General features: G+C 40.3%; 1 protein-coding gene across 4 annotated transcripts in view; it reads left to right on the top strand.

Annotated features, from left to right (window-relative positions):
* The window catches only part of peak1 (pseudopodium-enriched atypical kinase 1), a 103,240-nt gene that overhangs the window by 59,542 nt on the left and 16,142 nt on the right, over nt 1–27,556 (top strand). For all 4 annotated transcript variants that reach the window (XM_031752804.2, XM_039614809.1, XM_039614807.1 and 1 more), the window contains one exon: nt 16,986–20,526. In XM_031752804.2, the coding sequence (XP_031608664.1) occupies nt 17,114–20,526 (3,413 nt within the window). In that variant the 5' untranslated portion in view covers nt 16,986–17,113. The remainder of the gene's footprint in view (nt 1–16,985; nt 20,527–27,556) is intronic.

Genomic DNA, 27,556 nt, shown 5'->3' with positions numbered 1-27,556 from the left:
GAGGGTTGGATAAAAGGCAATATCAGCCTTTTTTCATGCAAGGTTTTTTTTTAAATGTTTTGTGTTATGATTTATGTTAACACTTCCATTGTCTGCATTTACCTAGAATAATGTTATTTCTTGACTGTCAAATTTATATTTACATTCATTAACGTTCATCTTCAATGCTGCAGTAAATCATAAAGGATGAAAGGCAGTCACGGGATGTTAAATTTGCTGGTATTCCAGATCAGTTGTGATAAAGCTGCGGTTGAAATTATGTGGATAAACTGAGGCCTGTGCTTCCTCTCTGCTCCTTTCTGTTGTCTGGCTTCCTTGGTGGTCTGCATATTGTTGGCTCTGTAACTTGTTTGCATTGTGAAAGTGACTATTGAACATTCTGTAGGTTGCATACCATGTCTCTCAGTACTGCTCATTTGTTGGAACATAACTCTTATAGTTAAGCCTGTAATTGAGCTTTGTTTTACTTAGCTGTGTCTGAGTTGTATTTTCTTAGTGGCTGTTTTCTCCCTGTTGCCTGCTCTGCAGGTCATGTCAACATCAGTTGAATGATTTATCTCTTACTGGTGTGTAACCAAATTAGTGCACTTAAGACACATAAATCTTTTTAGCTAATAAATCCTAAACTGGTTGCTTTTAATGTTCGGCCATTCATCCTTTTATGTGAAACTTGTGTCTTTTTAATGGGATTCACCAGTCGCTGTGAAAATCCATCTTTTTGTTCGGCCTGCCTTGTTGGAGTCAGTACTTGTGAACATAAACATCCCTCATAAAGACACTGTAAGATCCAGCTAGTGATATTACTGATGCTTCTTTGGAACTCCTCCATTTCCAATGAGATCATTAATGTTTATTTCAGCTCATTAATGCCAGAGGAGATGTAATGAGGACTGAAGCTGATTTTTAAGTTAACAAAGAGAGGTGAAAAATTGCATCTCACTTGTGCAGTAAAATGAATGGTTGACTGTACTTAGGACACAAGTTCAATTGGGCAGCTAATGAGAGGCATGCTTCCGGGAAAAACTCCTTGAAACTGGAGAGACGGACTGTGAAGTCATTTTGGCAGCATCACATTGCTGGAAACGAGCTGAAATTTGGTCAGAACTGGGGAGCTAGTCAGCCATAACTTGGAGTGGGCTTCCTTGAGAAATTGAAACAAGGCTGCCATGTACCAACACTTGTGTGCACGCTCATCTACACCTACAGGGACACGGCTTAAACTACTGTTGCCACAGAAGTAACATGAATCCATATTAGTGGGCCTGCAATGTAATTTTTTTTTGTTCTATTTTTTTAACCAAAGATAATTGTAGAGAAAGAGACTCATTACATAGCAGCAGCGCCCTTAACTAAGTGAATAAATTAGTCTTGGATACTACTGTTATTTAAGGAGCCAGTACTTAGATAACTCTGAGAAATGCTTGAAGGGCATCACTTTAAATCCCTGGATGAGCAGAGAAAATCTGAGGAAAGGAGGCAATAAGTGAAGCCCGAACTTCATTTGCTGCTCTTTGAAGGCCCTTCATCAATGTGCTGAAACTGCTGCTCAGAACCATTACTTTCACTATCTGTACACCAAACATCAAATTCACCAGGGAGGATATGAAAAGTGGCAGGTTAGCCTTCTTAGACTGTGAGATTTCCATCAGTAATGGGGGACATCTAAAAGCTGACGTGTACCGTAAACCTACGCATACGGACCAGTATCTAAGGTTTGACTCTCATCATCCACTGGAGCACAAACTGGGTGTCATCAGGACGCTACAACACAGAGCGAACACCATCCCCACTGACACAGCGGCCAGGGAGGCAGAAGAACAGCACATCAAGAAGGCCCTGAGTAAATGTGGTTATCCCAGCTGGACTTTTGTCAAAGCTGGGAAGGCACCTAAAGAAAGCTCCAGCCGATCCAGGAGAGAAGGACAACCGCTGCCCAGGCGAAAACCTGTAGTGATCCCATATGTGTCAGGAGTATCGGAGCAGTTGAGACGCATTTTTCTAAACACCGGGTCTCTGTGGCTTTTAAACCCCAAAATACGCTGCGCCAAAAACTGGTCCACCCAAGGATCGGGTCCCCGACACAAACAGAGTAACATAGTGTACGCTGTTAAGTGCCAGGAGGATTGCCAGGATTTATACATCGGGGAAACCAAACAACCTCTAGCGAAGCGGATGGCACAACACAGAAGAGCTACCTCATCAGGCCAGGACTCTGCAGTTTATTTACACCTACAGGCCAGAGGACACTCTTTCAAGGATGAGGATGTACACATCCTGGACAGGGAGGAACGCTGGTTTGAGCGCCGAGTCAAGGAGGCCATTTACGTGAAAAGGAAAGACCATCTCTGAATCGAGGAGGGGCCTAAGGGTACATCTTTCGCCATCTTACAATGCTGTGATTGCAGCCATTCCCCAACTCTCTGTGAATGGGACTCATGGCCATTGATCAGTGTTCTTTGATCAGTGGGTTTTGGTCAGTGGTTGTTGATCAATGGTCATGGGAATTTGCATAATTATGATTAAGGAACTGACCTCACAGCCCATTGTTCCTTCAGTGGGCTGGTTTCAGTCATTATGCAAATGTACTGTTTGTAAGGTTTGGGGAAACCTGCAGTCAGCTGAGACTGAAGAAGTCACTTGGATGAGTGACGAAACATTTCTCCCACAAAACGCTACGTCCAGATGAACAGATTCAACTTTTGGAGATTTACTTTCCTGGATGATTGAGAATGCATCAAGACGTTATAGCTCATGATAAACTGTCAAAATTATTTATACAAGAACCCACCAATAACGTTTCCCATTTGCAGGACTGAATGTGTCAGTTTATATGTTAGCTGCCTAAAAGCAGATTTCAGTACAATACCGCAAAACGTTTTTGGCAGGTTAGCTTTACACTGGTTGAAACAAAGACTGAAACAAAGAGATCCAGAGAATGGATGTGTACGTTTGTCAAAGAGAAAAAATAATATTGGTACAGCTCCAACAGTCTAGCAGTTGCCAGGCTAGTGCAATTAAAGCATCATGAAAAACCAACTGGTTTTGAACTCATAAACTTAAAAACTTCAACATCTGGCAAAAGGCAGCCGAAGAGCCAACTACTAATGTTGGGGAAGTCATTATCCCTCCAGTAGAGTTCCAGGGACTCATCTCCGATGGATCTCGAAGAAAAGGAAAATCAATATAAAGTGTTGATCCATCAAGTTCTGCTTCAGTGATCCTTAGTGATGACTCCTTAAGTCTCTAGAGCTCTGAGGGAGTGATAAAACACCATTTCTCCAAAAGAAATATTCTTTTATTTGATGATTTATGTTGTGAGAGTGGTGTCTAACATGGTGGCCTAAAGTTTCCCATAGACATGCAGTTGTGTTTTGGCTGATCATTTCCTCAAAACATAACGTATGATTCATGTCATTTTCATCGTCATTTCTTATCAAAACATTCAGTGACTCTTTGTGCCCTGTGAATGAACAAACCACTCCCAAACACAGCAAAACTGAGTCACCCGATTCCCGCGTTTCACATTTTTTCTTTAATTTGTCAGCCATCTCTGACCTCAAGAAATAAGTCATATTACAAAGCTTTTTGTCCTTGCAGCTGGCTGGTTGATGGGCCCCTGAAAACACGAAGCCTGGTAAAAACTGACATCGGCTAACTGCAGCATCACTAACAGTAATGCTCTGTGTGCTTCGTGGCCTATTTTCCTTCCCTCCAAAATAACATCTTGAAAGCTTTTGATGTAGCTCTCAAAGAATATATGACAGTGGTTTTCTTCTCTAATGAACTTGTGGTAGAAGACGACGACTTTTTCTCGGCTTAACAAACAACAGCGTGCCCTGATTTCTCACACTTCCTGGCATCGAGCTCTGCAGTTCCATCCCTATTTCATATCTATTCTGCTCTTGTCTATCCCACTGCTACGGCTGTCTTATCATTCAAGCCCTCTGCCATAAAGCAGCAGAAAATCCTATATCCCATCTCCTCATGGCTTCAGCTTTCAGCCTTGGTTATTCTGCTATTATGTAGCAGGCTCAGCGAGCTCCCACTCCCTCTCAATAAACGTGCTCTGGGTGGGAAATGAGCTCCTGTCCTCAGTATTCTGACTTTTCTCAAGGGAAAAACATTGCCTCTCCGTGGAGAGGTAAGTGTAGCAGAATCTGATTTAGAAATTTAACACGAGTTTCCTGCTTGTGGTTTTGGTGCCTTGCTTCTCTACATCTCAAGCGCTTCCTCTCTTATTCCATTCAGTGCTCATGGTTTCACATCTTTGACTGTTTTGTCTGTTTTTTAACAGTCACGCTACTATGTGGCTCTCTGTGTCTCCATATCCCCAAATTAAGCCTTTTTTGACTCAACAGATTGCCCTATCTGTACATGATATTCTTTAAATGTATGAAGACTTTGCAATTGAACGATATAACAGTATGAGGTAGATCTTTACATTTGTGTTGGTGGTAAGTTTTCAGTCACATTGTTTCTTACCCGTAAGGTAAAAATTCTCCTGCTATATGTTTATTTGAAATCTAAGGCTACGTTCACACTGCAGGCGAAAGCGCATCAAACCTATGCGACCCATATCCGATCATGGTATGACAGTTTGAACAGCACAAATCTGATATTTTCAAATCCGACCTGGGTCACTTTCGTATGTGGTACTGAATCCGATACATATCTGATGTTTCAGAAAGCGACTGCTGTTTGAATGGTCATGTCGCATTAAATCCGTCTTTTACATCATTGACACAAGACAGATGGCAATTATCAGCGCCGCAAAAGACAAACGAGAAAGGAGGTAGCAGCCACTGCTCCAAACAAGGCCATTGTTACAGCGCGGGCTCTCTTTTTTTCTCAGTGTCCTTCTGTCTGTTGGTTACGACGGTGCAGAAATTGATAAACTGCTGCAACAACACCTACTAGCTCTGTAGCCACCATTTTTACTTCCGCAAACAGAGCGCGTTGTGTGTGACGTCTTCTTTTGCGCATGTGGGCCGCTTTGAGGGCCGTGGGCCGCTTTGAGGGCCGTGAACCGTTCACACTAGAGCGCGTTTGCTGTCACATTTTATTTGTAGTGTGAACAACCAGACAAAAAAAAATCAGATTTGATCAAAAAATCGGACTTGAGCATTAAGAGCTGCAGTGTGAACGTAGGTGTGACTGGTCTGAAAGCTCTGAATCTGTGAGGCTTTCACACAATCAAAAAATAAGAAACATTATGTTCTTCCCTTTCTCTGTTTTGGTTTGGGACAGTCTTTCTTTGAACTATTTTCTAGAAGCAAATTTTAAGTTAGGGGAACAAAGTAACTATCAAGTGAAATATATTACGCTTCTTTGTATTACGAGTGTTCAGCAAAGCAATACTGAAAAAAAGAAGTAGATTTTAGTGGTTAAACTACTAACTATACATTTTAAATCACAGTAAAAGTAACGTAAAAATGTGACCCTGAAGTAAAACGTCTACTGTGTGATCTTTTAGTAAGCATAGGAGACAGGCTGGCTCAAGTGAGGGAGTTTAACTATTTTTGGATCTTATTCATGAGTGATGGGAATGGCAAAGCGTGAGTTTGACTTGGCAGATTGATGCAGTGTCAGCATTAATGCAGACATCTCATCCACTCTTGTGATGAAGCTGAAAGGCATGAAAAACTTGATTTGCCAATGCATCTATGTACCAGCTTTTACCCCGAGTCATGAGATCTGGGTAATGACTGAGACAGCAAGGGCACAAATACAAGGGACTGAAATGAGTTTCCTCCATAACGTGGCTCGGCTCTGCCTTAGAGATAGGGTGAGGAGCTCAGATATCCAAAGGGATATCGGAGTAGAGCTGCTGCTCGGTGTTGAAAGGTCTCAGTCGTCCAACTGGAAGGAGACCCCAGGGTACACCCAGAACTCGCTGGAGAGATTATATATCTCATCTGGCCTTCGAACACCTCAGGATCCCCCAGGAGGAAGTGGAAAGTGTTACTGGGAAGAAAGATGTCTGGAATGCTTTGCTCAGTCTTTGAATGGGTGGATTCTGTTTTCGTTTGTATAAATCATCTACCCTTAGTTTGATATTTGGTCGTCATCCCAGGTATGAACAGAGGTCGGAATTCCTCAAACCTCTGTCTGAGGAATAAAAAGCAACAGCATTATTGCCTCCAGTACAGGATGATGTAATGATGTATTATCAAAAGCATATATTGAATTAGCAGTGAAGAAAATGGCAAGAAATACATTTTAAATTGAGGCAAAATATCTTTAAGAAAATGGATTCTCTACATTCTCTACCCACAAGGGTTTTTGTTGAAAGACCTCTGGCAGTATTTTATCTTGTCATGAATCAAACAAATCACTGATTCTAACCAGAGCCCAGAGCCTATGTACTTTTGCCTACAGACTGCATTCAAACTTGCTGATATATCATTGGTTATATTTTAGTTCAACATAAATGTTATCAAATTAAACTGTTCTCCTAACAAACAGTAGGTTTTCTATCTTATTGTCTCACATTCAGACAGACAGAATTGTTGCATCCTCTTCTCTTCAGCTAGCCCAGCCACACAACTAGACACCGGTGTCTACCTTAGTCAGGATCAAGCAGGTGGTAACAGGAAGAGCGATGAGGTTGGGCTGGTTGGGCTCCACTCTGGTTTAGATGTACTGGTTGCTAAACACATAGTGACATCCTTGCAGGCTGCCTCCGACAGGTCCCACATGCTTTATCTTCTTTAGAATGAGTATATCTCTGGTGCGTCAGTTCACTCAGCTGTGACTGATGGAGGGCAATGATGAGGGAAGCCTCAGGTGTATTGGGTGAATAAAAAAAATATATGGGGAGATGTGGTGAGATAGGAGTTTAAAAAATGGGCTTTCAAGTGTAAGAAGTAGGAGTCCCAGAGAGAGGTTTTCTTTCTAATCAATTTTCATCTTTTTGCTAACATCTGTGTTGCTTTGCTGCATATTTAACTGACTCCTTGAACTATTCTTCTTTTGTTTTTTTGTTTTTTAAATGGCCGCACATTGAGATGAGTGTTTTAGGCATTCCTAGAGTAGATTTCAGTAAATAAAGTTATATCCCACCAGACCCTCTAGAGAAGTTATTCTTATCCCAGTACAAATCTGGGTCTCACTTGGCAGTCCCACGGGGGCTTGTGACTTGGTGGTAGTGGCACCAAGCAGCAGGTGCTGTGTGATATCTCGCCTGGCACAAAACCAGACAGTGTTTGCTGCTATCAAATGAGGAGCAGATGGTCACAGATCATCGGTCACTCAGCACTGCATCTCATATGAACGGCTACCCTGCACTGATTTGATTGGGGAAATTTTTTTTTAAAAAAGAGGGGTAAAGCAGAAACCTGCCCTCAAAGTCCTCATCTTATTTGACTGTCTTTGTTTTTAATGACACAAAGCTTCGTTGGTTTGTTTGATGTTTATCATCAGTATGAGTAGTTTGTTGTTTTCAGATTTTTGTCACTGAGAGAAAGCCACAAGTGGCACCACTGAAGTTTCTACATTTTTGTGGGTATATGGGATTGAATTATGCATTTAGGCATGGGAGTGTGTGTGTGCGTGTGTGCTTTTTGTCTTGTGAATGCTCATTATGACAGCAGCCACGGCTGTCTTCATAGAGCTGTCAGATTTCGATATACTGTCTTGCGGCCTACTCGCTGACAGGAATCACTGACAGCACAAGTCCCTTTGAGATGAAGTCAACTTTACATGGTGGACAAAATAATAACAATTAAAAGAAACACACATGAGTCTTAATTAGGCTAAGATTTGGATTGTGTACCACAAAAAAATTAACAAAAAGCCCCACAATGCATTTCCTTATGTAGCTTTTACATTTTCCGACAGACTGTATAAAAAACATTTCTTTTATAAAGAAACTGAAATTGCTGTGACCTTGGATCATATTTGCTTACATTTTTTGGCAGCTGTCCCTCCACTCCTTTTTGATTGTGTGTGGGGGTGTTTGTGAATCCCTGTCTTATCCTTCAGAGTGTGTGTAGGTGAGCTGATGCAAGTGAATCCTTGTTCATCCTAGTTGCTTCTGCCATTGGACCATTGCGTTACAGAAGTGTTTTTTTGTTTGTTTGTTTGTTTTTTCAGAAATCTAGCTGACTTCTACATTGTCTGTTGTCTTCAGGGATCTGCATAGTGTAGAGTAAGCTGTGGAAATTTTAAATCTTCATTGTTGTGAACTAATACTCTTAAATATCATTTGTTTGCTTGGCGTTATTTTCACTGGACAATAGGCTTGTTAATGAGGCTTTTGTTTGTTGTTTATCTGTTGCTCTTAGCCATGATTCACATTGTGCAACCTTTTTGTTGAGCAAGAAGAATGGTTGAGTCGCATCATGTTACAGTACTGTGAAAAAAGTCTTGAGTCTCCCCTGTTTCTTTATATTTTGTTAGAAAATGGGAAATGGCTGCAGTAATTTAATGAGTCCTTTGCAAACATATTTATTGTTTATATAGTATATAAGGCAAACACAGAGTTTGTACATTTCTAATGACCTTGAAAGTCAATATTTGGTTTTGGCCTGAGAACTCTCTCAGGAAAGATTTCTTATAATTTCTTTAATCTTCAGGAATAGTTCTCCAGGCTTCTTGAAGGACATTTAAAGCTTTTCTTTGGATGTTGGCTGCCTTTTGTTCCACTCAAGATGATCGCACACTACCTGAATAACGTTGAGGTCCGGGTTCTGGAGAGGCCAATCCATGACTGGTACTGTTTCATTGTGTGTTGAAGGCAGTCTTGTTTTTTGTGTGTGGTTGAGGTCACTTTACCAGACACTTTGCAGATGGTATTGCATGGTGGGTCCAAATCAGACTGTGTTTTTCTGTCTTCATAATTCTGTCAGTTTTGCTGAGATCCCCAACACCACTGGCTGAAATACATCCCCAAGCCATGACACATCCTGTTTTACTGATGATTGTAGATACTCACTATTGCAGCTGTCTCCTGCCCTTGCATTAACAACAATTTGAACCAGAAATTTCTAGTTTGGATTCGTCACTCCATAAAACCTGTCACCACTGATTTTCAGTCCTGTTCATATGTAATTTGGCATACCTCGTGTTTCCCTTCTTTAAGAAGGGCTTCTTGACAGCCACCCTTCCATGGGGACAATTTTTGATGAGGCTTCAGCAGACAGTTGATTCATCTGCAGAGCCAGATGCATCTCTCAGTCTGAAAATTGTTAGGTACAAGGATTGGACTGAAAGTGAGTAAAAAAGCAGCCAATGTCCAAACAAAACCTTTGAAAGGGTTTCAGAAAGACCACTTTAAAAAAATGACCCGAAAGTCAAAATGTAAAGAAATCAGGGGTAGCTCAACGTGTTTTTTGTTGTTGTTGTTGTTGTTGTTTTTTACAGTACTGTATGTTCACGTTTCTCCTAAATCACAGATGTCAGTCAATATTGAAAATAATCATTAGTCCCTCAGTAAATCACTCAGTGTGGAACTGATCTATAGATTGCAATAGTTTTGGTTGAAAATAAAACGCATGTAAATAAAAAGGCTCATAGTTGGACAGGACTGCTTGTTTCTGGCTCTTGAGTTTGACACACATTAACACATAGGTTCAAAAGCACATTGCATCTCTCTAGCAAGTTGGTGGCCTTCCAAGTTGGAGTAATTTGTTGTTCAGCATCTTGTTCCAGACATGTGGACAGGTGGAGTCAAGGATCAAAACATGTTATGTAATCACAGATGTAGTTTTCACCAAGTGAATGCATAATCATTTTGTCACAGATTTGGGGTTAACATGCAAGTCATGGTATGTTGTTGGTGTTCACAGTAAAAGTGTAAAGGTGTCTTTGTTGGCAATGGGTTGTATGGTGTGATTGCCTGTGGGACACCTTGTAGCTCTGGTGTTTGGTGGTGGTGGTTTGCATAATTTAAGTCTCACAGCTTCTGCTTGAAGTGCTGTTTGAAATAAAGCGGGGCAGGAGAGAGACAGATTTACATATCTCAGAAGACAAAGCAACAGTGGGAAAAAAAGAAAGCCTTCAGTAAACGGCCTGAATAAGAAGAGAGTGGGTAGGGAGAAAAGAGAGTGGGAAAATTTTGAGCCACAGGGAAAAAGACAAAACAACAAAGAAAAAAAACTTTGCGAGGGAAAAGACTGGAGGAGGAAGAAATGCAGATGAGACAGAAGAGCTTTTGGAAATGAGTGGAGAGGAGACTTTGGGGCAGCTGCTCATACACAACAAACATTATAATTCTTATGAGATGTAACATAATTATAAGATAATTATAAGACACAAAGAGCATTATCTGAGTTTGATTTGGGGATTTGGCTCAAACACATATTTCCCTATGTAATTATGTAATAATCTATTCTCTATTTACATGTAACACAACCTCAAATCCTTTCCAGAAAATTTGGGACACTGTGTGAAATGTAGATATAAAGTAAATTCATATAATTTTGCTAAAACAATAAAAAAAAATCAGTTTCAACATGTGATGTTGCATCTGTGCCATTTAGAAGTGAAAATAAGATTTAAGTGATTTCCAAATCATTGCAATATAAGCTGATGTGCAGTTCACAGTGAATCCTAAATTCTTTGAAAAGGTGACCCGAGTGCGCTTCTGAGTTTCATTGGAAGTGGCAGGCAACTGGTAGATTACAGACATAGTAATAGTGGCTGCAATATGTGGTGCCAACAGATAATTTGTGAAGCAGGGAACAGTAGGTTGACACATGTAAGTGACCGTTTCCAAAACAAAATAACAGTCGTACAGCAGACAAAGTTTTCTGCTGAGCTGAGACAGCACATAACACCCGGCTCTAGCTTGTACCCACCCACACCGTGCTCCAATTCCAGTTTGAGTTGCTGGTTTAAAATTCCTAATGAAATGCTTGGTTCTGTTTGATAACTATGCTAATGAAATTAGTCATGAAGCCATCCTATAGATTAGCCAGATTTCCTTCATTCATTGCTACTTCATTAAATGGCAACATTTTCATTATGCTGTAACCAAATTTCGAACAAGCAGTGAGGGATGTCCCGTGTCCTTGTGGCAATTTGTTAGAGATAGAAGATGTCTCAACTTTATGTTGATTGTGCACTTATCTTTCTAGGCACAAAAAAATCTAATTTTCTAGGATGCCATTACAATTTTGATGAAGAGCATTTCATTACCTGTATTATCTGTCTTTACTGACATAAAGGGATCTGTTTAAATTGTCACTAATGCCTTGGCCTCATCAAATATGCATGAAAGGAAAGTCGGTGATAAACAAAAACACAAGATGGGGGAGAATAACTGAGTAGACAGCAGTAGACTGTAGATAAATTATGCGTTTATTAATCAGTATTTATGTTTGGTAGAAAAGGTGGTTATTTCCTTTATTCTGGATAAATGGAAAAGCAGCTCCTAAGAAAGAGAAAATACGACTGTCCACACTAATGGAAATGCTGCTGATTCAGATAGTAGAAATGCACAAAGATGGCATCAATAAAGCAATGTCTATGATAAAATAATCCCAAACAAAGCGAGGGGGGGGAAAGCATTCCTGTGTTAGTGAGCAAAATGTCTGTTTATCATTGTTTTTATTAGTATTGAATCCAATTTGCTGTATTGTTATTCATCACATTTCCGCTGTGTTGCGTAAGATCTGTTACATAATGAAAGCAACACAAAAATAGATGTCTATAATTTGGCTGATGGCCATAAGTAGGAACACTTTTACTGCAAAAAAAGGAGAACTGCATTTAGGATCATGTTAATGTTGAAACAAAGTCGATTGCATAAGCCAGAGGGATTTCTTGTTTCACAAAGGTTTTCTCTTTCTTTCTGCATCAAGTCGGATGTATTATATTTTAATGACTGTGTCCCTCACGTTGAGCTGTGTGAGCTGCTTTTCGTGGTTTACGAAAAGATTAATTGGTATAAGAGAAGTCATCCGGGGCTTCATTTGTCCTGGGTTGTCCTAGATTGTCCTGGTACCTACATATTTGATTATTTCATCCCCTATTCTCAAATATCTGCAAAGACTTGTTAATACTTATTATGTGTTCTTGATGTTATCTGTCCAGTCTTTCTGTTTTCCAGTGTTAATTCTAAAAGCAAATTTTAAATTTGACTTTTGTCAAAAATGTCATTTAGTTTTGGCATCTAAGGTCTTTTGGTTTTAGTCAGTTAAACATTATAGAATATAAGATTGTTGTCGGCCAAACCTAAAGTTGATTCGGTTGACTAAAATATAAAGTGTAAAAATTTTCTCCTGTTTTTACTGGGGAACGTTGCTCTAATTGGTTTAAGTATTATTTTCCCTTGACTTGTCTTTTCTTCCTAAGTGTTAACATGTTACGTATTCATGAGAAACACGTGTGGGAGCTAGCTCTACTGTTTCCCGAGGGCTGCTGAAATGTGTTGCTCCAACATTACTAAACAAGGAGATTAATTCTGATTGGGTCAAACTCTTCCCGCCTTTCTACAAAACTTAATCAGTTCTGATTGGATCTCATCTCTCCAGAATATTTTCATCTCGTTTTTACTCGTTGATGAAGGAGTCAATACTTTTCATTATAGTTTTTGTCCTTGTGCATCAGCTTTTATTTATGATGAAAATGAGCGAACGGTTTAGAGGAACGCTTCTTGACAGTGGTTTGATTTATTATTGCAGATGCTCTGATCATTAAATGTAAATAATCTATTACTGTTAGTGTTACATTTATAGTAAATTTTAAGGGTTTTGACCAAAAGTGTTGCAGTGTGCTGCAGTAGGTGGTGGGAGGTCTTGTAAGTTACATTGTGGAAGTAGTTTTGCTTGGAAAAAATCTATAACATACAACTATGTTTTACTTGTTGCTGGGTGCAGTGTCATATTAGCTCCCACTTTCACGGGATTTGAAAATAAAATCAAACAGCAGCAGAATTTTAATGAGGGAGAAGAGAAAAGTAAAATATGCTGTCACAACCATCACGGGTGGTTTCTACTGGTGGATTTGTGGATGTGGTGCATTAAATATCGGATATTTCCCAATTCTCACAAGTGTGATCAGAAATATGGCAGCAATGAAAAGTGAACTATCTTATTAGAAAGCACCCTGGTAGCTGCTGCTCATAATTCCATCAAGCTGATTTGGAGTCAATAAACACAACAAGGAGTCTTTTTTCCTGATTTCCACAGAAAACTGCTCGCTTTCTCCCCTCCATCTGCTGTCTGTCAGGGAAGAAATAATGCACTTACAAAGTCTGCCTGGTCTACATCTTATTAAAAACAGCCGCATTTTCTCAGTGTGCAAAGCATTGTTGAAAAAAGTGAGATCCTTAAGTCTCAGGATCTCGTGGATGTTCATGGAGCAATGACCTACAGTTTGCACTGGGGCAGTTTGCAGCCAGTTGTAAAGCAGCTAGGATGAGAAGTGGCACCTCTGAGTCTGAGGCCATGGTTCTGAGTCTGAAAAGAGTGGCATGCTAAATCAGGGTTGGGAATGAGTTGCTGGAGGATCTCAAGTGCCTCAGGGTTTTGTTCACAAGTGAGGGAAGAAGGGAGTGGAAGAGTGGCAGGCGGATTGGTGCAGTATCTGCAGTATTGCGGATGCTGTACTGGTCTAAGTATGAAAGTGAAGCTGTTGATTTACTGTTCGATCTACATTCCCACCCTCATGTATGGCAACAACCTGTGAGTGGTGAATGCCAGTGGCATGAATAACCTTCCTGTGTGGGGTGTTTGGGCTCTCCTTTAAAGATAAGGCAAGCGTCCTTTCAATTTTTAAAAGCACATGTGAAAAAACAAAGTCCTAATAATGTTGTCCTTTAGGTAGTATAAGGGTCAGAATTGGACAAAACAATGATACGTGCCATCACTGTAAACGAGCAGAAATACTATTATGGTCCTTTCACAGACACACTGGGCTTTCTTGGGCTTTAGAAAGTTACTTTTTGAAAGTCTGCCACAGTGCCTACGTGTCACACTGTGACAGCTTTGGAATAATATTGTGTAAATTACAGCCACTGTTTCCTGTGTGGATGTAGCCTGTTCGGTGTAACAGGATAAATCTTCTCCCGCCCAATGTGACTCGGTCAGCAGAGTTTGATTCAGGAGTTCCTCTTTTATTGTGTCTGGCCCTGGGCGGGGTGTTGTCATTGTAACATCCTTCCGTACAGGACCTGACGTCCATGATTCACCTAACCCTGCTGATATCAGCTCTGCTATGAGTCATCCCACAGCTTTATTTGGTTAACTGCTAAGTTCGGTCATAAAAATGCAAAATACTCAAATATTTAATTAGGTAAATATTAATTTGCTAATGCTTTTGTGATAAACTGACAGAAGAGAAGAAAAGCCAAGGTTCTCTTAACATTGTTCTGTTAATATTGCATTTTAAGTTGCACAGGTGGTCATTGTAGAATGTCTGCATGATTTTTATTTGGTTGCCTTAAAAAAATATTCAGTCCCAAATAAAAGGCATCTCAAAATCTGTGTTCAGATGTCTTTTTACCTATAAAGCATATTCACTTGTGAGACCAGCCTAAGTGTTTTAAAATAGTCCATTGGTGGACCCCTTATGTCAAGCAAAGCTGAATAAGCTCCTAAATCCCAGCCAAAGACATAATATTGGTTTAGAAAACAACACGTAATCAGGTGTTGCTGGCTGAGGGGGCTTCAAACTATATTGATTGATTTCCATGGTTTAAAAAACAAAAGATTCCCCATTATCATCATCATCAAGGACTGTTGTGAAGACCAGTTGCAGGTCTGCATGTTATTTCCTGGAAGAAAAATTGCAAAGACACACAATCCTGTTTATATCAGCAGTGCCAAGGTGAAGCAGGCTGTGGAACTAAACCTTCATCCATAGTTCAGCATTAGTAATAGCTGTATTTTTAACACAAATGTACATCAATATGGATATGAAAGCCCAAACTCAAATTGTTTTTTCTTAGATCATGCTCAGGTGTGTCTTAATAGCATATTTTTTAAGGTTTCACAGTCAACTTGCAGACCATGTCAGATAAATCACACTACCTACTTACACTGTTAAGTAAGGGTAGCAAGTTCAAAAGGTCAGAACTAAATTCATTGCCTGTTATTGATTTTTTTTATGCACCTTCTCTTGTAGTTACCTGTTTTGTTTTGTTTTGTTTTGTTTTGTTTTGTTTTATCCTTGAAAATAATCTGTTGATGGCAGGCCAGTTTTAGAAATGGTGCATAAACTGTGTCAGATTATGTAACCTACCATTCCTGTGTAATATTTAAACATGGACTGAGCTTGAATTTAATTGGCTATTTGAGTTACACTTCACTTATTATCCATGGATTTGATGTTAATGTGGTATTTCAGAGCTTGTTATAATTGGCTGTGAGAAACTGGACTGGTCAATCAGGATAAAGCACATCTAAATGCTAATGGCTTTTTCTTTGTCTTTCTTCCTCCATTAGATTCATGATTTGCATTGAAGTGGGGCTTAACCGAATATACCAAGGGTTCCAGAAAAATGTTTAATCCCATCTTTCCTTCTTTGAATGTATTTAGTAAACAACTAGGGTAGGGACTTTATCACTCTGGTACTTTTTGTTAGCGTTGTATAATTACAAAAGTATATAAATATGACCGGATAATTGGACTGGTGCTGATAACCAGAGTTTTTAAATGTCAGCCTTTGTCATTTTACAGATTGAATGGTGTGGATTTTTCACCACTGATCTTTTTTTTTTTTAAGTGGGTTGTTTTTTTAATAGGTGCCATTGTTTTTAGAGTTTATTTTACTTAAAAGAATAACTGTGGTTCGGTGCCAGTTTCAGGTCTTTGGTTGTTTGCATTCAGTCCAGCGTGAAGAGAATATTAAATGACCCAGTTTCAACAGGTGATTTAATATTGAACAGGCTGAGGTGTCTTATTGAATGCTTATTTTGAAAATAAGTTTCAGTCACACCCCAAAGTCTATCAACTATGTATCTTCTTGGGTTTCTTGTATATTTTTATTTTTACTTGGTTTTGCCTTGAGGCTTTACACTTTGATATTTTGTGGATTTCAGTCTAATTTTCAGCAGTGAAACATCAAATGTTGACAGTTAAGTGCAAATCACTCACTGGCCTGATAACGCATTTTCCATAGCCTTCAGTCTTCCCTCATTGTCATCAAATTTTATGTAAATATGTATTGGAAGAAGCGCTGCAAATAGTAAAGCGGTTAGAACTGTTCCCTCACAGCAAAAAGGTCCTGGCCAAGTCCAGTCTGGGGCTTTTCTGTGTGGAGTTTGCATGTTCTCCCCGTTTTTCCTGCGTGGGTTCTTTCTGCGCACTCAGACTTCATCCCACAGTCCAAAAACATGCATGAGGTTCAGTTAGTTTTTAAACCTAAATTGTGAATAGGTGTGAATGTGAGAGTGAATGGTTGTCTCTCTCTTGTGTTGGCCCTATGACAGATAGGCAACCTCTCCAGGGTGTACCCCACCTCTCGCCTTGTGAAGCTGGGATAGGCCCCACCCCCCTTTCACCCCTGAATTGGATAAGCAGAAGAAAATGGAAGGATGGATGTATCACAAGAGCCACTGGTTACACTGATCATGTGTGAACTCTGCTGAATCACATTTTCCATCTGAGTAAAAGTTCATAGGATTTTGGGTTTTGATTCAGTAACAACATCAGTGACTTCATTTTACTTAAGCTTGACTCAAACAGTCCATAATAATACAGAAATAACCTTTTTCAGTTCCCACCGCTTCTGCCCCTTGCCTTTCTGAGTCTTATAGGACCATTTTGGGTTAGAAAACAGATCAGCTCCCTGTAGGATGGACTGACTTAGTAGAGAAAGTTTGCCACCTAATGGAGAAATTGAAATACTGCCTTTCTGAATCATTCTCTCCCTCCCACAGATGATTATTTTTTGTTTTGTTTTTGCTTCTGCCTTTCTGCCTCATCCTACTCTTTACCTTAGTTAAGTCAATGTTACCAGTGTTGCATGAATAAATCTAAATGTACAACTAACTGAACTAAGTTTAATGTATTCTTTTCTCTCCTGTTGTGTTTTTCAGGTCTGAGGTCCTCCACGTTTGAATAGTTTCAATCATTATTCATCTACAGATACTCCCTGTAGTTTGGAGCTTCATGGAGGGATTTCCTGTCCACTGACCTAAAGGGCTGACTTATTGGACCCGCAGCCATGTCGGCCTGCAGCACCTTCACAGAGCACGTGTGGAAACCAGGCGAGTGCAAGAACTGCTTTAAACCAAAGAGTTTGCACTGTCTAGCTCAGAGTAGTGGAGGGAAGCCTCTTTCTGAGCAAAGGCCTCAAACATCCCAGCAACAGAACCTTCCAGCTGCTGGTGCCAGACCCAACCCTAACCATACCACCACCAACTCCCAGCGGACTGGCAGTGGGTCTGCTCGCTCAGGACACTTCCGTCCACCTGTGGCCAAGAAGCCAACCATCGCTGTTAAGCCCACTATGATGCTGCCCTGCTCCTCTGCAGGACTTGATTCAGATGGCAATCTCCAGCAACCACCAAATGTAATAGAGCAGGGGAAAACATCAGCCTTCACAGTCTGGAATCGCAATGGACTGAACCGCAAAAGACCTGGTGGGCCCAGCAACAACAATGAAGGAGAGGATGACAATGATGAGATTGAGGGTTATGGACCACTTAGCCCGAGGACACCTAGTGGAAATAACAACAGTGGATTGACAGATGTGCTTAAAGAGATTGCTGGTTTGGGCCCTGGTTCTAGTCCCACGCAACTTTCTGGCTCAAAGGACTTGTTTTGGGGTCGGATCAGTAGTTCATACCGACGATCCTTAGAAAGAGGCATACCAGCTTCAAGCTGTCTGGCTATGGGAAGTAGTAGTAGTAGTGGTGGTGGTGGTGGTGGGGTTGGGAGCACTGCTCAAAAACGAGTATCCCTGAGCGACAGTACCAAGATCATCAGCACAGAAGGTGGTCGCTTTTGTTATCCGGACTTTACAAGTGAAAGTGAAGATGACGAGGATGAAGATGATGATGAGGAAGACACTGAAAGGGATGATGATGAAGAGCACGAGAGCTGGGATGAAAGCGATGAAGAGTTGCTCGCAATGGAAATCCGTATGCGAGGACAACCACGATTTGCTAATTTCCGTGCTGCCACGTTGTCTCCCGTTCCCTTTGCTGCGGGGAAAAAGTGGAATACTGTGCCGCTTCGCAACCGCTCACTACAGCGAATTTGTGCGGTGGACTATGATGATAGCTATGATGAGATCTTAAATGGCTACCCTTCCGTGGATTCCAATGGAGGGCTCATTTCCTACGGACCTCATGATATGCAAGGCAGCGGCTTCCTGTCAAATTCTGAGTCTGCCACTTCTCCTGAATCATCGTCCTCAATACCGGAGGATTCTCGAACAACATCAAGCAGTGGTAGCAGTGCTAACTGTGTCCTTCGAAATGGCTTGCATTCGCCCACATTTTGTAAGCCACCTATCACCTGCACTTCTCCTCCAAAAAAAGAACCCATCAACAGGGCACTGAGTCCACTAAAGGTAGCTGAAACTCACAAGGCTGTCCTGGCTATCAGATTAGAGGATCAGGATGGCAGAGAAGGGATGCCAATGCCCCAAGCGCTTCCTGGTCAACCAGTCACTATAAGTTTTAGTCCCACAGAGGAGCAAGCTAAACCATACCGTGTAGTAAATTTGGAAAAGTCATTGATCTGTAAGCCTTACACTGTAGTAGATGTCTCAGCATCCATGGCCAATAAAGATGAACAGATTCCAGATTCTTCTCAAAAACCCAAAAACCAATCGATGCCTTCAAGCCCTACGACATCTAGTAGCGCTCCTTCAGCCCAGCCTCTAGCTCCAACGTCCCCAATATCTGTGTCTTCTCCTGTGATGCCAACATCACCTACTTCTTTTGCTCTGTCAGCTTCATCCCAAAAGAAGATTGGCAGCATACGTTACCAAGAAGTGTGGACATCAAGCACAAGCCCTCGCCAAAAGATACCTAAAATAGATTCAGGCGTTGGGAATAATCCTGTCTCCGCCCTGACCACTCAGCACTGCAGTCACAAGTCAGCTCCCACTTCTCCCATTGCTGGGCTGTCTTCTTCTCGAACTGTACCTGTGAAATCCCCCAATTTATCAGAGATCAAGTTTAACAGTTTCAATAATGCAGGCATGCCTCCTTTTCCCATTATTATCCGAGATGAGCCTGCTTATGCCCGCAGTGCCAAGAATGCTGTCAAGGTACCTATTGTTATTAATCCAAGTGCATATGATAACCTAGCTGTGTATAAGAGCTTTCTGGGACTCAGTGGGGAGCTACCACAGACAAAAGGGATGGGTAATAGGGTAGCCAGCCATACTTATGAAGAGATTGGATCCTCTGAGAGTGTCCAGTCCGCCTCAACAGAGAAAACTCTCTCTGGTAGAGGAACATCAGAGCGAGCCTCCTTTGAAGAGACAAAGGTTCCACTTGAAGCAGTGTCAAAAGCACCAAATCTACAACCTAGAACCACTACAGACTCTTGCACTGTGGCAAGCACTGTAATGGGCTCCACAAGTGGGACATTCTCACCCACTACATCAACAAATCCTCCTGCCAATCCTGCCATTACTGCAAATGCAAACTTACCTGCAGCCAGCACTACTGCCAGTATTGTTACACACACTTATAAGACAGGTGGAGATGCTGCTTGCAATAAAGATGATAATACAAGCTTAGCTTTATCTTCTGGGACAGCTGTAAGCCATAGGGAGGAAGCCAGTGCTGTGCTTTCACAGATTGTGGCCTCCATCCAGCCTCCTCAATCTCCTCCGGAGTCCCCATCAGCACAAGCCAAAACTTTTAATTCCGAGGAGCTATATGCCCTCCCACCTGATGCCATTAAGGAGACCCTTCTTCGGCCCAAGTCTCTCTTTTCCCCAACTGATGGCTGTCTTTCCAAGTTAAAGAAAGACACACCCTCAAAGATTTTGTCTAAGTCTCAGAGTGCCTCTGCTGCTGCCCCACTCTCAAGCCCCCAGTCTGAGCCCACTGCCCCCTTCCCTCCTCCAAGATCTACATCCTCTCCTTATCATGCTTCTAACATACTCCAGAGACATTTTGGAAACTGGACCAAGAGCTCTGCCTCCAGTTCACCAGTGCGACCTGGCGAAGGTGAAGCGAGTCCTGGAGGGGACGGGAGACGTATTTTAGCAGAAAGCTCCAAACCTAAACGCTGGATTTCCTTCAAGAGCTTTTTTCGTAGGCGGAAAGACGAGGACGAGCAGAGGGAGAAGCTGGAGAAAGAGAAGGAGAAGGGCAAGCTTGTCGGGCTTGATGGAACAGTCATTCACATGCTGCCACCACCACCAGCTCAAAATCAGCACTGGTTCACCGAGGCAAAAGCAGAAGATCCCACCCAGAAACCAACCATTATCTTCACCTATAAACCAGACACTGGCAGTAGCCACGGTGATGGAGAAGGAGAACTACGGGTAGAGGAGTGCAGAGAAACTACACTACTGAAACCTGACGAAAACAAAGATCCTAGACCTTTGAGTCCAGGCAAAACAACATCCTCACCCATGGCTGGAGGAGAAAATTGCAAGGATTTAAGGTATTTTAAAATTTTTGTTTAGTCTTCTGAAACCAGCAAATGCCCTAAAAATGCAGTTTTTTAATTGTGGTTTCAGTTTTCAATAAAAATACTGAGATTTCTGTCAGAACATGAAACATGTTCTATAAAATCTCACCACTAGATTTCAGTAGGTTTGCAGGTAACGGAGTTCTACGGTGCGTGCTGACAAACAGCTCTGGCTGCCGTTCATCTGTAGTGATCATAGGCTGTCAGTCCACTGTTTACCTCAGCTGACCTATGTATCCATGTGTAGTTACTCTGGAAGAGGCTTTAAAACTTTGTCAAATGAGTCCGATACATGTCGATATGAGTCAGTGAAGCTCACTTCTGACCGATGACAGCAATACTGAGGTGAGTTGTGATGAATATCCTGACCCTTTCTGTCAGTAAGATCAGCTGTTCTTGCTGCTGTTAGGCACAGTTAGCTGCTGTTAGCCGGCGTTAGTGAAACTTTCTTTGAAGTGGATCTAACATTGTTGGACCTTTACACATAGCAAATAATTGCATTTTCACATTGTATGAGAGTTTAAACTGTCAGAGGGAATGTGAATTTTTTAGGACATTCAAGCTTGGATAATGTTAGCTTATAACATGCTGTCGTTGTTTAGCTGGCTTGTTGTCAGCTGTCTGGAAACGGGATGATCACATGTCTGTGAGTAACTGTGTCAATATCAGAAATAAATAATCATGTTTATCGACAAGGATGATGTTTTATTCAGATGCTGGTGGTGTTGTCATTTCCCTTCATGTTTTCACTTCTTTGATGAAGGAGACCCCTTCTCCGATGATAAACCATATGTATAATCCTTCATATATTTAATCTGAAGGTGCAGACAGAAATAAAAAATTGCCTGCAAGCTCTCTACTCCTCCACCTTTAGCTTACTACATATGTGGCTGATCTCTAACCACATACATAAAACGCAATTAGGCAAAATGACAATGTCCATCTAGACTACTGTATTTGAAATAGCAGGTCAACATGACATTTTCCGCTCCTTTGTGTTTTTAATGGACTAATTTATAAGTTTATGAGAATGCATCAGGTTTTTTGGAGGATGTAATTACATGCTAATCAATGTATATTTATGAGTGCAATATCCTTTTTTTGTGTTAAATAACCTAAAAAAACTACTGATTGTACCTTTTTAACTTTAAGCTAAACTAAACCTTTAGTTGAATTGTGTTGCTAACAACTGCTATAAAATATGTGATAATTTCAAAACCAAAAACTAATACAGTTGTGGTGTACAGTATATTCTTTACTTAAAGTACAAAAACAGAAATAATACCAGCATTGTGGGCATTATGACAGAATGTGGGATTTTTTAATACAGGATAACCATATAGGATAAATTGTTTCACTAGAAAACAAACAGATTTCAACCCTTGGGACATATTAAAAGCAAAATTAATATTTCTTATCCAATTAGTTGTAGATGTCCATTTTTGTGTAAGACTCAGAGCAGAACGACTAGGAATCTATCACTCATGTTCACACGTTTTTCCTCTGTTACCTCCAGTGAATTAATGAATAATTTTGCAGTGCTATGCCAGTATTACCATTACCTACACAGGTTTCCTTCACTGTGCTCATGGGAGCCAGCTTAATATGAACATGCTCAGCCTTTATCAGCTGCTGCTTCAAGTGTCATAGTTGCTACTCTCCCCGTCATACATATCAGTCATCACAGATTTGAGAGGTATTTGATCTCATGTCTACTTTCCTACTTACCCAGCCCACTGTGGTGTGATCTCTTCTGTAATATCCTCTATTACCTGCACAGCAGGCTTTGCGCACAGTGCATTCTTTAAGAGTAGCCCTCCGTTTTCCTACAAGTCTTTCAATAACACATTTATTAAACCCAACTTTAGACTGAGTTTTCCCTGCAGCTAGTCAAAGCTGCGGCTGTATCAAAGCTTCAACCACATTCATATGCACTCTTTCACACTAATTAGCCCTCTCAGTGTAGGTGCTGTCTTCTTGTATTCCAATTTCAGCATTTTTCTTTGACCTGCCATTGCCCCCAGTATGTCTTGAGGCAATTTTCCTGCAGTGTGACTAATGGTGCTGGAAAATGATAACCCAGATGGTATCAGATGCATCGTATGTTCTGCACTAAACTGTGAGTTTGTTTGTGACTCAGAATTGAAGCATTGTATAATTTTACATTTAATGTAGTGATGACAAATAGTCAAATCAGCTAAATGTGGCTTGTACTTTGGAGATATTAAAAAAGCAATTATCTCAAAGTTTCATATTTCTTTACTATTTGTTGAGAGACGGAAAATGAAAATGCTTTTGAGCTTGAAGTTCACCAGCTACAATGATTTGACTATGATTTGTTTTTCTTTCTTTTTTTCAACCTATCAAACACCATATATTAGAAAATATTTTATAAAAATGTTTTGTAATATATTAGAAAATACTCTTGACTTGATTTGAATGACCTCCTTGCTTCCCAAGGTTTCTTTTTTCTGTATTTAAATACTGAGTAAAAAAAGCACATTCAAAATTATTTTGCATAATTGGACCTGCTACCATAGGGTCCATAGGCCTCTATGGTGGCTGGGATAGGGTCCAGAGAATGGATGGATAATTGGATTGGACCTGTTACTGGAGGCTTACTGACAACAGCACTGTTCCCTCTCCTGTTTACTTTCTGAGCATTTTGATATGTTTCATGTACTGTAACCCACAGCTACCCACATTATTAGGAATAACTTTCCATAAGTGTTACTGAAGATGCATCACACCTAGACCCAGTTTATATCTTTTCTCACCTTATCTCTCAGACATTCGCCTCCTGCTTACTGCCTTTATATCTATGCCACCCTCATGTTGTCCATGTCCTGTTTTGTTTTTCTTTTCCTCCAAGAAGAGAAAATATTTTTCCACCATTATTTTCTCTGTTTAGTGTAATTTTTATCTCCTCTTCCATGCTTTCCTTTCAAAAATCTTCTCTTTCGAGCCCGAAGCACTGTGAACTCCTAAATATTTCACTCCTCCATCTTGTCAAAAGCTCAGCCCCATTCTGTCTCTTTTCTTTCTGCTGCTCAAGCTTCTATCTCTCGCCTAACCTTATAACAACATGTGCAAGAATCAAATGTGCGCTGCTTCTGATAATATTATTGCACATCTGCTGAGTGCTTTACAGCAGTGGGCTATATTGGGGTGTGCTCTATATACCCACTGAGAGCACCCAGTACATGTTGCCAATACCTACTAGTAATTAGTCCAAGCAAAGCTTGCACAGAGCACAAAGGATTACTCAAATGAAGTGAGAAGGCTTTCCACTCCTGCTCCCTACAATGAGTGTCCAGATAATAAGTCCAGAAATCCAGACGATATACTTATTGTTACAGTACAGTGCAAAGGTTTTGAGCTATCCCCCATTTCTTTATATTTTGGTAGGAAAATGGAAAATAACTGCAGTGTTTTATTGAAACTGTCATGGAAATACAGTATATAAGGCAAAAATAATTCTAACAAGTTTGAAAGCCAGTATTTGGTCTGATCACCTCTATTCTTTACCACAGCCAGAACTCCCTTTGGCAAGCTTTCTCGTAATTTCCTGAAGTAGTTCTCAGGAATAGTTCTCCAGCATTCTTGACGGGCATCCCAATGCTCTTCCTTTGGTGTTGGCTAGTGTTGTTCCTTTCTCCATCAAAATGATCCCACACTGCTTCAATAATTGGTTCTCGGCTAAGTTGTGTGTAGACACAACACAGCCTAGGTCAGCATTTAATGGTTCAATAAACATGGGTAAAAAGAAATCAGAAAATACAGCCAGTGTCCAAAGAAAACCTTTAAAATGAAATCCTGGATAGCTTTTGCTCACGATCACTTTAAAAATGACAAGAAAGTCTTGCTGTTTGTAAGCAAGCAAATAAAGAAATAAATGGTGACACAAGCATTTTGCACAGCACTACATATATTCTTCATTTATTGTAAGAATAACAAAGGTTTTTCCCTATTTCTTGCAATGCCTTTCCAGATTATTAAGCAATGATTTTAAATACTTATTTAAGTGGTGTAATGCACACACCTTGTAAAACACATATGCCCTCGACTCAGAGTTCCTGTAAAAGCATGTGTGTTAAGGTAGCATGATATAAATCCTAACACTAACTATCCTAACCTTCACAAGCTTCTCACCTTTGGTCTAACCGTTCTTCACACCTGACGCTGATAAGCAGTTGTTTGGGACCTTGCTGTTAAATTGTCAATTAGTAACTAAGCTACTACATTTCTTCATTTGGCGTGTTGGTGGTAGGGTGTGTTGTTTTTCAAGGAAAAAGCAGCTAAATATTTGTCCCTAGTGCCTGAGATTACTTTCGTGTTGTGAAAATGTGTCACCGTGTTTTAGTGACTGATACTAAAAGGATAGGAAGTTTTCATAAAGAGCTACTCTGTTTGATCCCAGTTCAATTTTATTGTTTAAATGATTGCTTCTGCAGGGTAATAGATTTAAAAGTCTTGTATACAGACACCCAACACCAAATTTAATATTTGGTTTTAAAAACAGCAACCTTTGCGACTAATCCCTTACTAATTACTTGCCTAGAAAGGGTAACTTCCTGTGTCTGTATATCAAGACCCATTTAACAGAAAAGGTGTAACATGTTTTTGTAGTCTTCTTATAAACCTATACAACACATGCACAAATAATTTCACATATTATGAACCAGTTCCAGAGTTCATTTTAACAGCTTTCATATTGCTTGGCAGGTGAGGGGTTAAGCCTGCAAGGGTTTTGAATCAGTTTTATTGGTGAACAGTGGGTGTGCTCTTCAGCTTTGGCAAACACACATTACCTTAGACAGGTAACAGCGTTCAAAGAGGAAGCAGCAGGAGAGAGAACGAGGAAAGCACACATGCAGAAAAAGACTTTCTTTATTCTTCTCAACAGCCCGGTTTGCTGTACCTAGAATGTGATTCCATCTACACGTTTGTGTTCAGGGTTTCTAGATGGGAAGCTGTGTGAGCCAGTACAGCGGGTAAGAACTTTAAACTCTATTCTGCCGCACACCTTTGTAACCTATGACCAGCCAGGTCATCTGAAGTCACATTGACACAGCGGTGAAGAGAGGTTTGAATTTAATTTGATTTGCATTTTGGATGAGGCGTTATTCTTCTCTCGCAGCAGAGGAGTGAAAATGCACCGAGGCAGCTTTGCGATGTCTAAACAAGTCAGGTCCTGACCGCTGGAACATGTAGCAGCCATAAAGGTATTTGTGTCAAGGCCTCTCAAAGTTTACATACCCTGGATGTTTTGTTCATACGGGATTTTGAAGTGGAGATTGGAGATTGCTTTGTGATTTAGTGCTCTTCTGAGCAGCATTATGGCTAGTTGTAAGCTAATAATAGACCGCATCTGAGTAAAATCAGTGTCAGCTTTGTGCAAAGCAAAAAACAGGGAAGAATAAGAATACGCTGGCGTGTACAGGCAGAACAGCAGATTTTTTGCCTCAGCAATGTTCTATATGCTGTCTTGGTTTACTCAGTTTTCAGGGTGCAGTTTTGATTGCTTCATCTATTCACAGTTTATTTACTTTTTGATTCCTTGTTGGCCGGCAACATTGTGTTATCTTTTTATTTTAACTGTCAGCTGCTGGTAAGTGCAGAAGTAATGCACGATAGTACCTTGGGAACTATCGATCAATGCTTAAAAGAGACATGGAGAGTTTATAGCCTAAAGAGACAGCTGAGACAGATCATAAATGTGTCACGTCTGATTTTTTCCTCAAACACAGCGCTCCAGGGTGGAGACAGAAACGCGAGCCGCTACGTGTTGTCTTGATGACTCTTTTCTTTCGTGTAACGGTCAGATATTGCAATAGTTTTCCAAATGAACAATGAGTCTGCACCAAAACACAAGTGGAATGGCAATTAGAAAGAAACAGATTAACTTCCAGTGCATTTGGCTGTAGCGAGATGCAAGATAACACAACATGCTATTCTGTTAGGATATCATGTAATAGTTTAATTCTTTTTTTTCCCCTCAAAATATCAAATATTTTTAACGTTAAGATGATAAACAAGGCATTGGTTGACCTTGGACTGCCATGACAGGTTTGTTTTATACGTTTTTTTAGACCTAAAATTTAATTGATCAGCCCGGTGAAAAGTGTATCAGACTTTGAAATTTAGCTTCACTCATTTGCTTTTTTTGTTCTTCTTACCTGTTTCATGAAAGCATTTAACTTTTACAATTGTTACTGTCTTTGAAATAAAACCTTTTTTTTTTTTTATCTTGAAATTGTTTTTACATTTGTGATATAAAACTACATAGTGTCGTTTTATGTTTATTATGCCTGCCACACATGGGCCTTAAGTCATGCTATACTATTGGCACACACAAAGAATATGAGTAACTGTGAGCAGCTGTGAGTAAGTGGCTGGCTAGAACAATCTCAGCTTGTTCTGTAGAAGTTTTAGTTTCAGGAAAAAGTGTCCTACAGTGTATCAAACAGCTCAAATCCCTTGATGAGCTTTGTCCCTTGAGCTGTACTTTAGGGACTTTTGCTCATGATCACACAAATCATTAGTCATGCCAGTGTGCAATCAACATTACAGTTAAAGGAAATGACACATCTGATTTAGCATAATACAAACATTACTGCCAGCCAGTCCCACCCATGACATTGCCTGCGGCTGTGAAAACAAGTGTGAACCTTTCATGACCTTTTAATTTTTTTTAATAGTTTTTGACAATGAATCTTTTTCATGCATTAAATTTAAACTCAAGATAACATTTGACATATACCCCCCCACCACCATAATATCTAAAATGCAAAGCATTGTACAAGCCTTGTTTTGTTCATGGTTAGTGCAGTTGTTCTCCTACTGCTTTTGACAGCAGTAGGAGAACAACTGCACACACACACACACACACAAAAGCCGTTATTCCTCTTCCTCTCTTCTAAAGTAATAAATACGATGATAGTATGTCAAGCAGCTATAAATATTTGACACTGTAACTTAAAATCAGAACAAGAAAAACAAT

The sequence above is a fragment of the Oreochromis aureus genome, linkage group 7, assembly GCF_013358895.1.
Source record: "Oreochromis aureus strain Israel breed Guangdong linkage group 7, ZZ_aureus, whole genome shotgun sequence".
Classification (NCBI taxonomy): domain Eukaryota; kingdom Metazoa; phylum Chordata; class Actinopteri; order Cichliformes; family Cichlidae; genus Oreochromis; species Oreochromis aureus.
The sequence above is the reverse complement of the archived record's forward strand: the minus strand, read 5'-3'. Positions and strand labels throughout refer to the sequence as shown.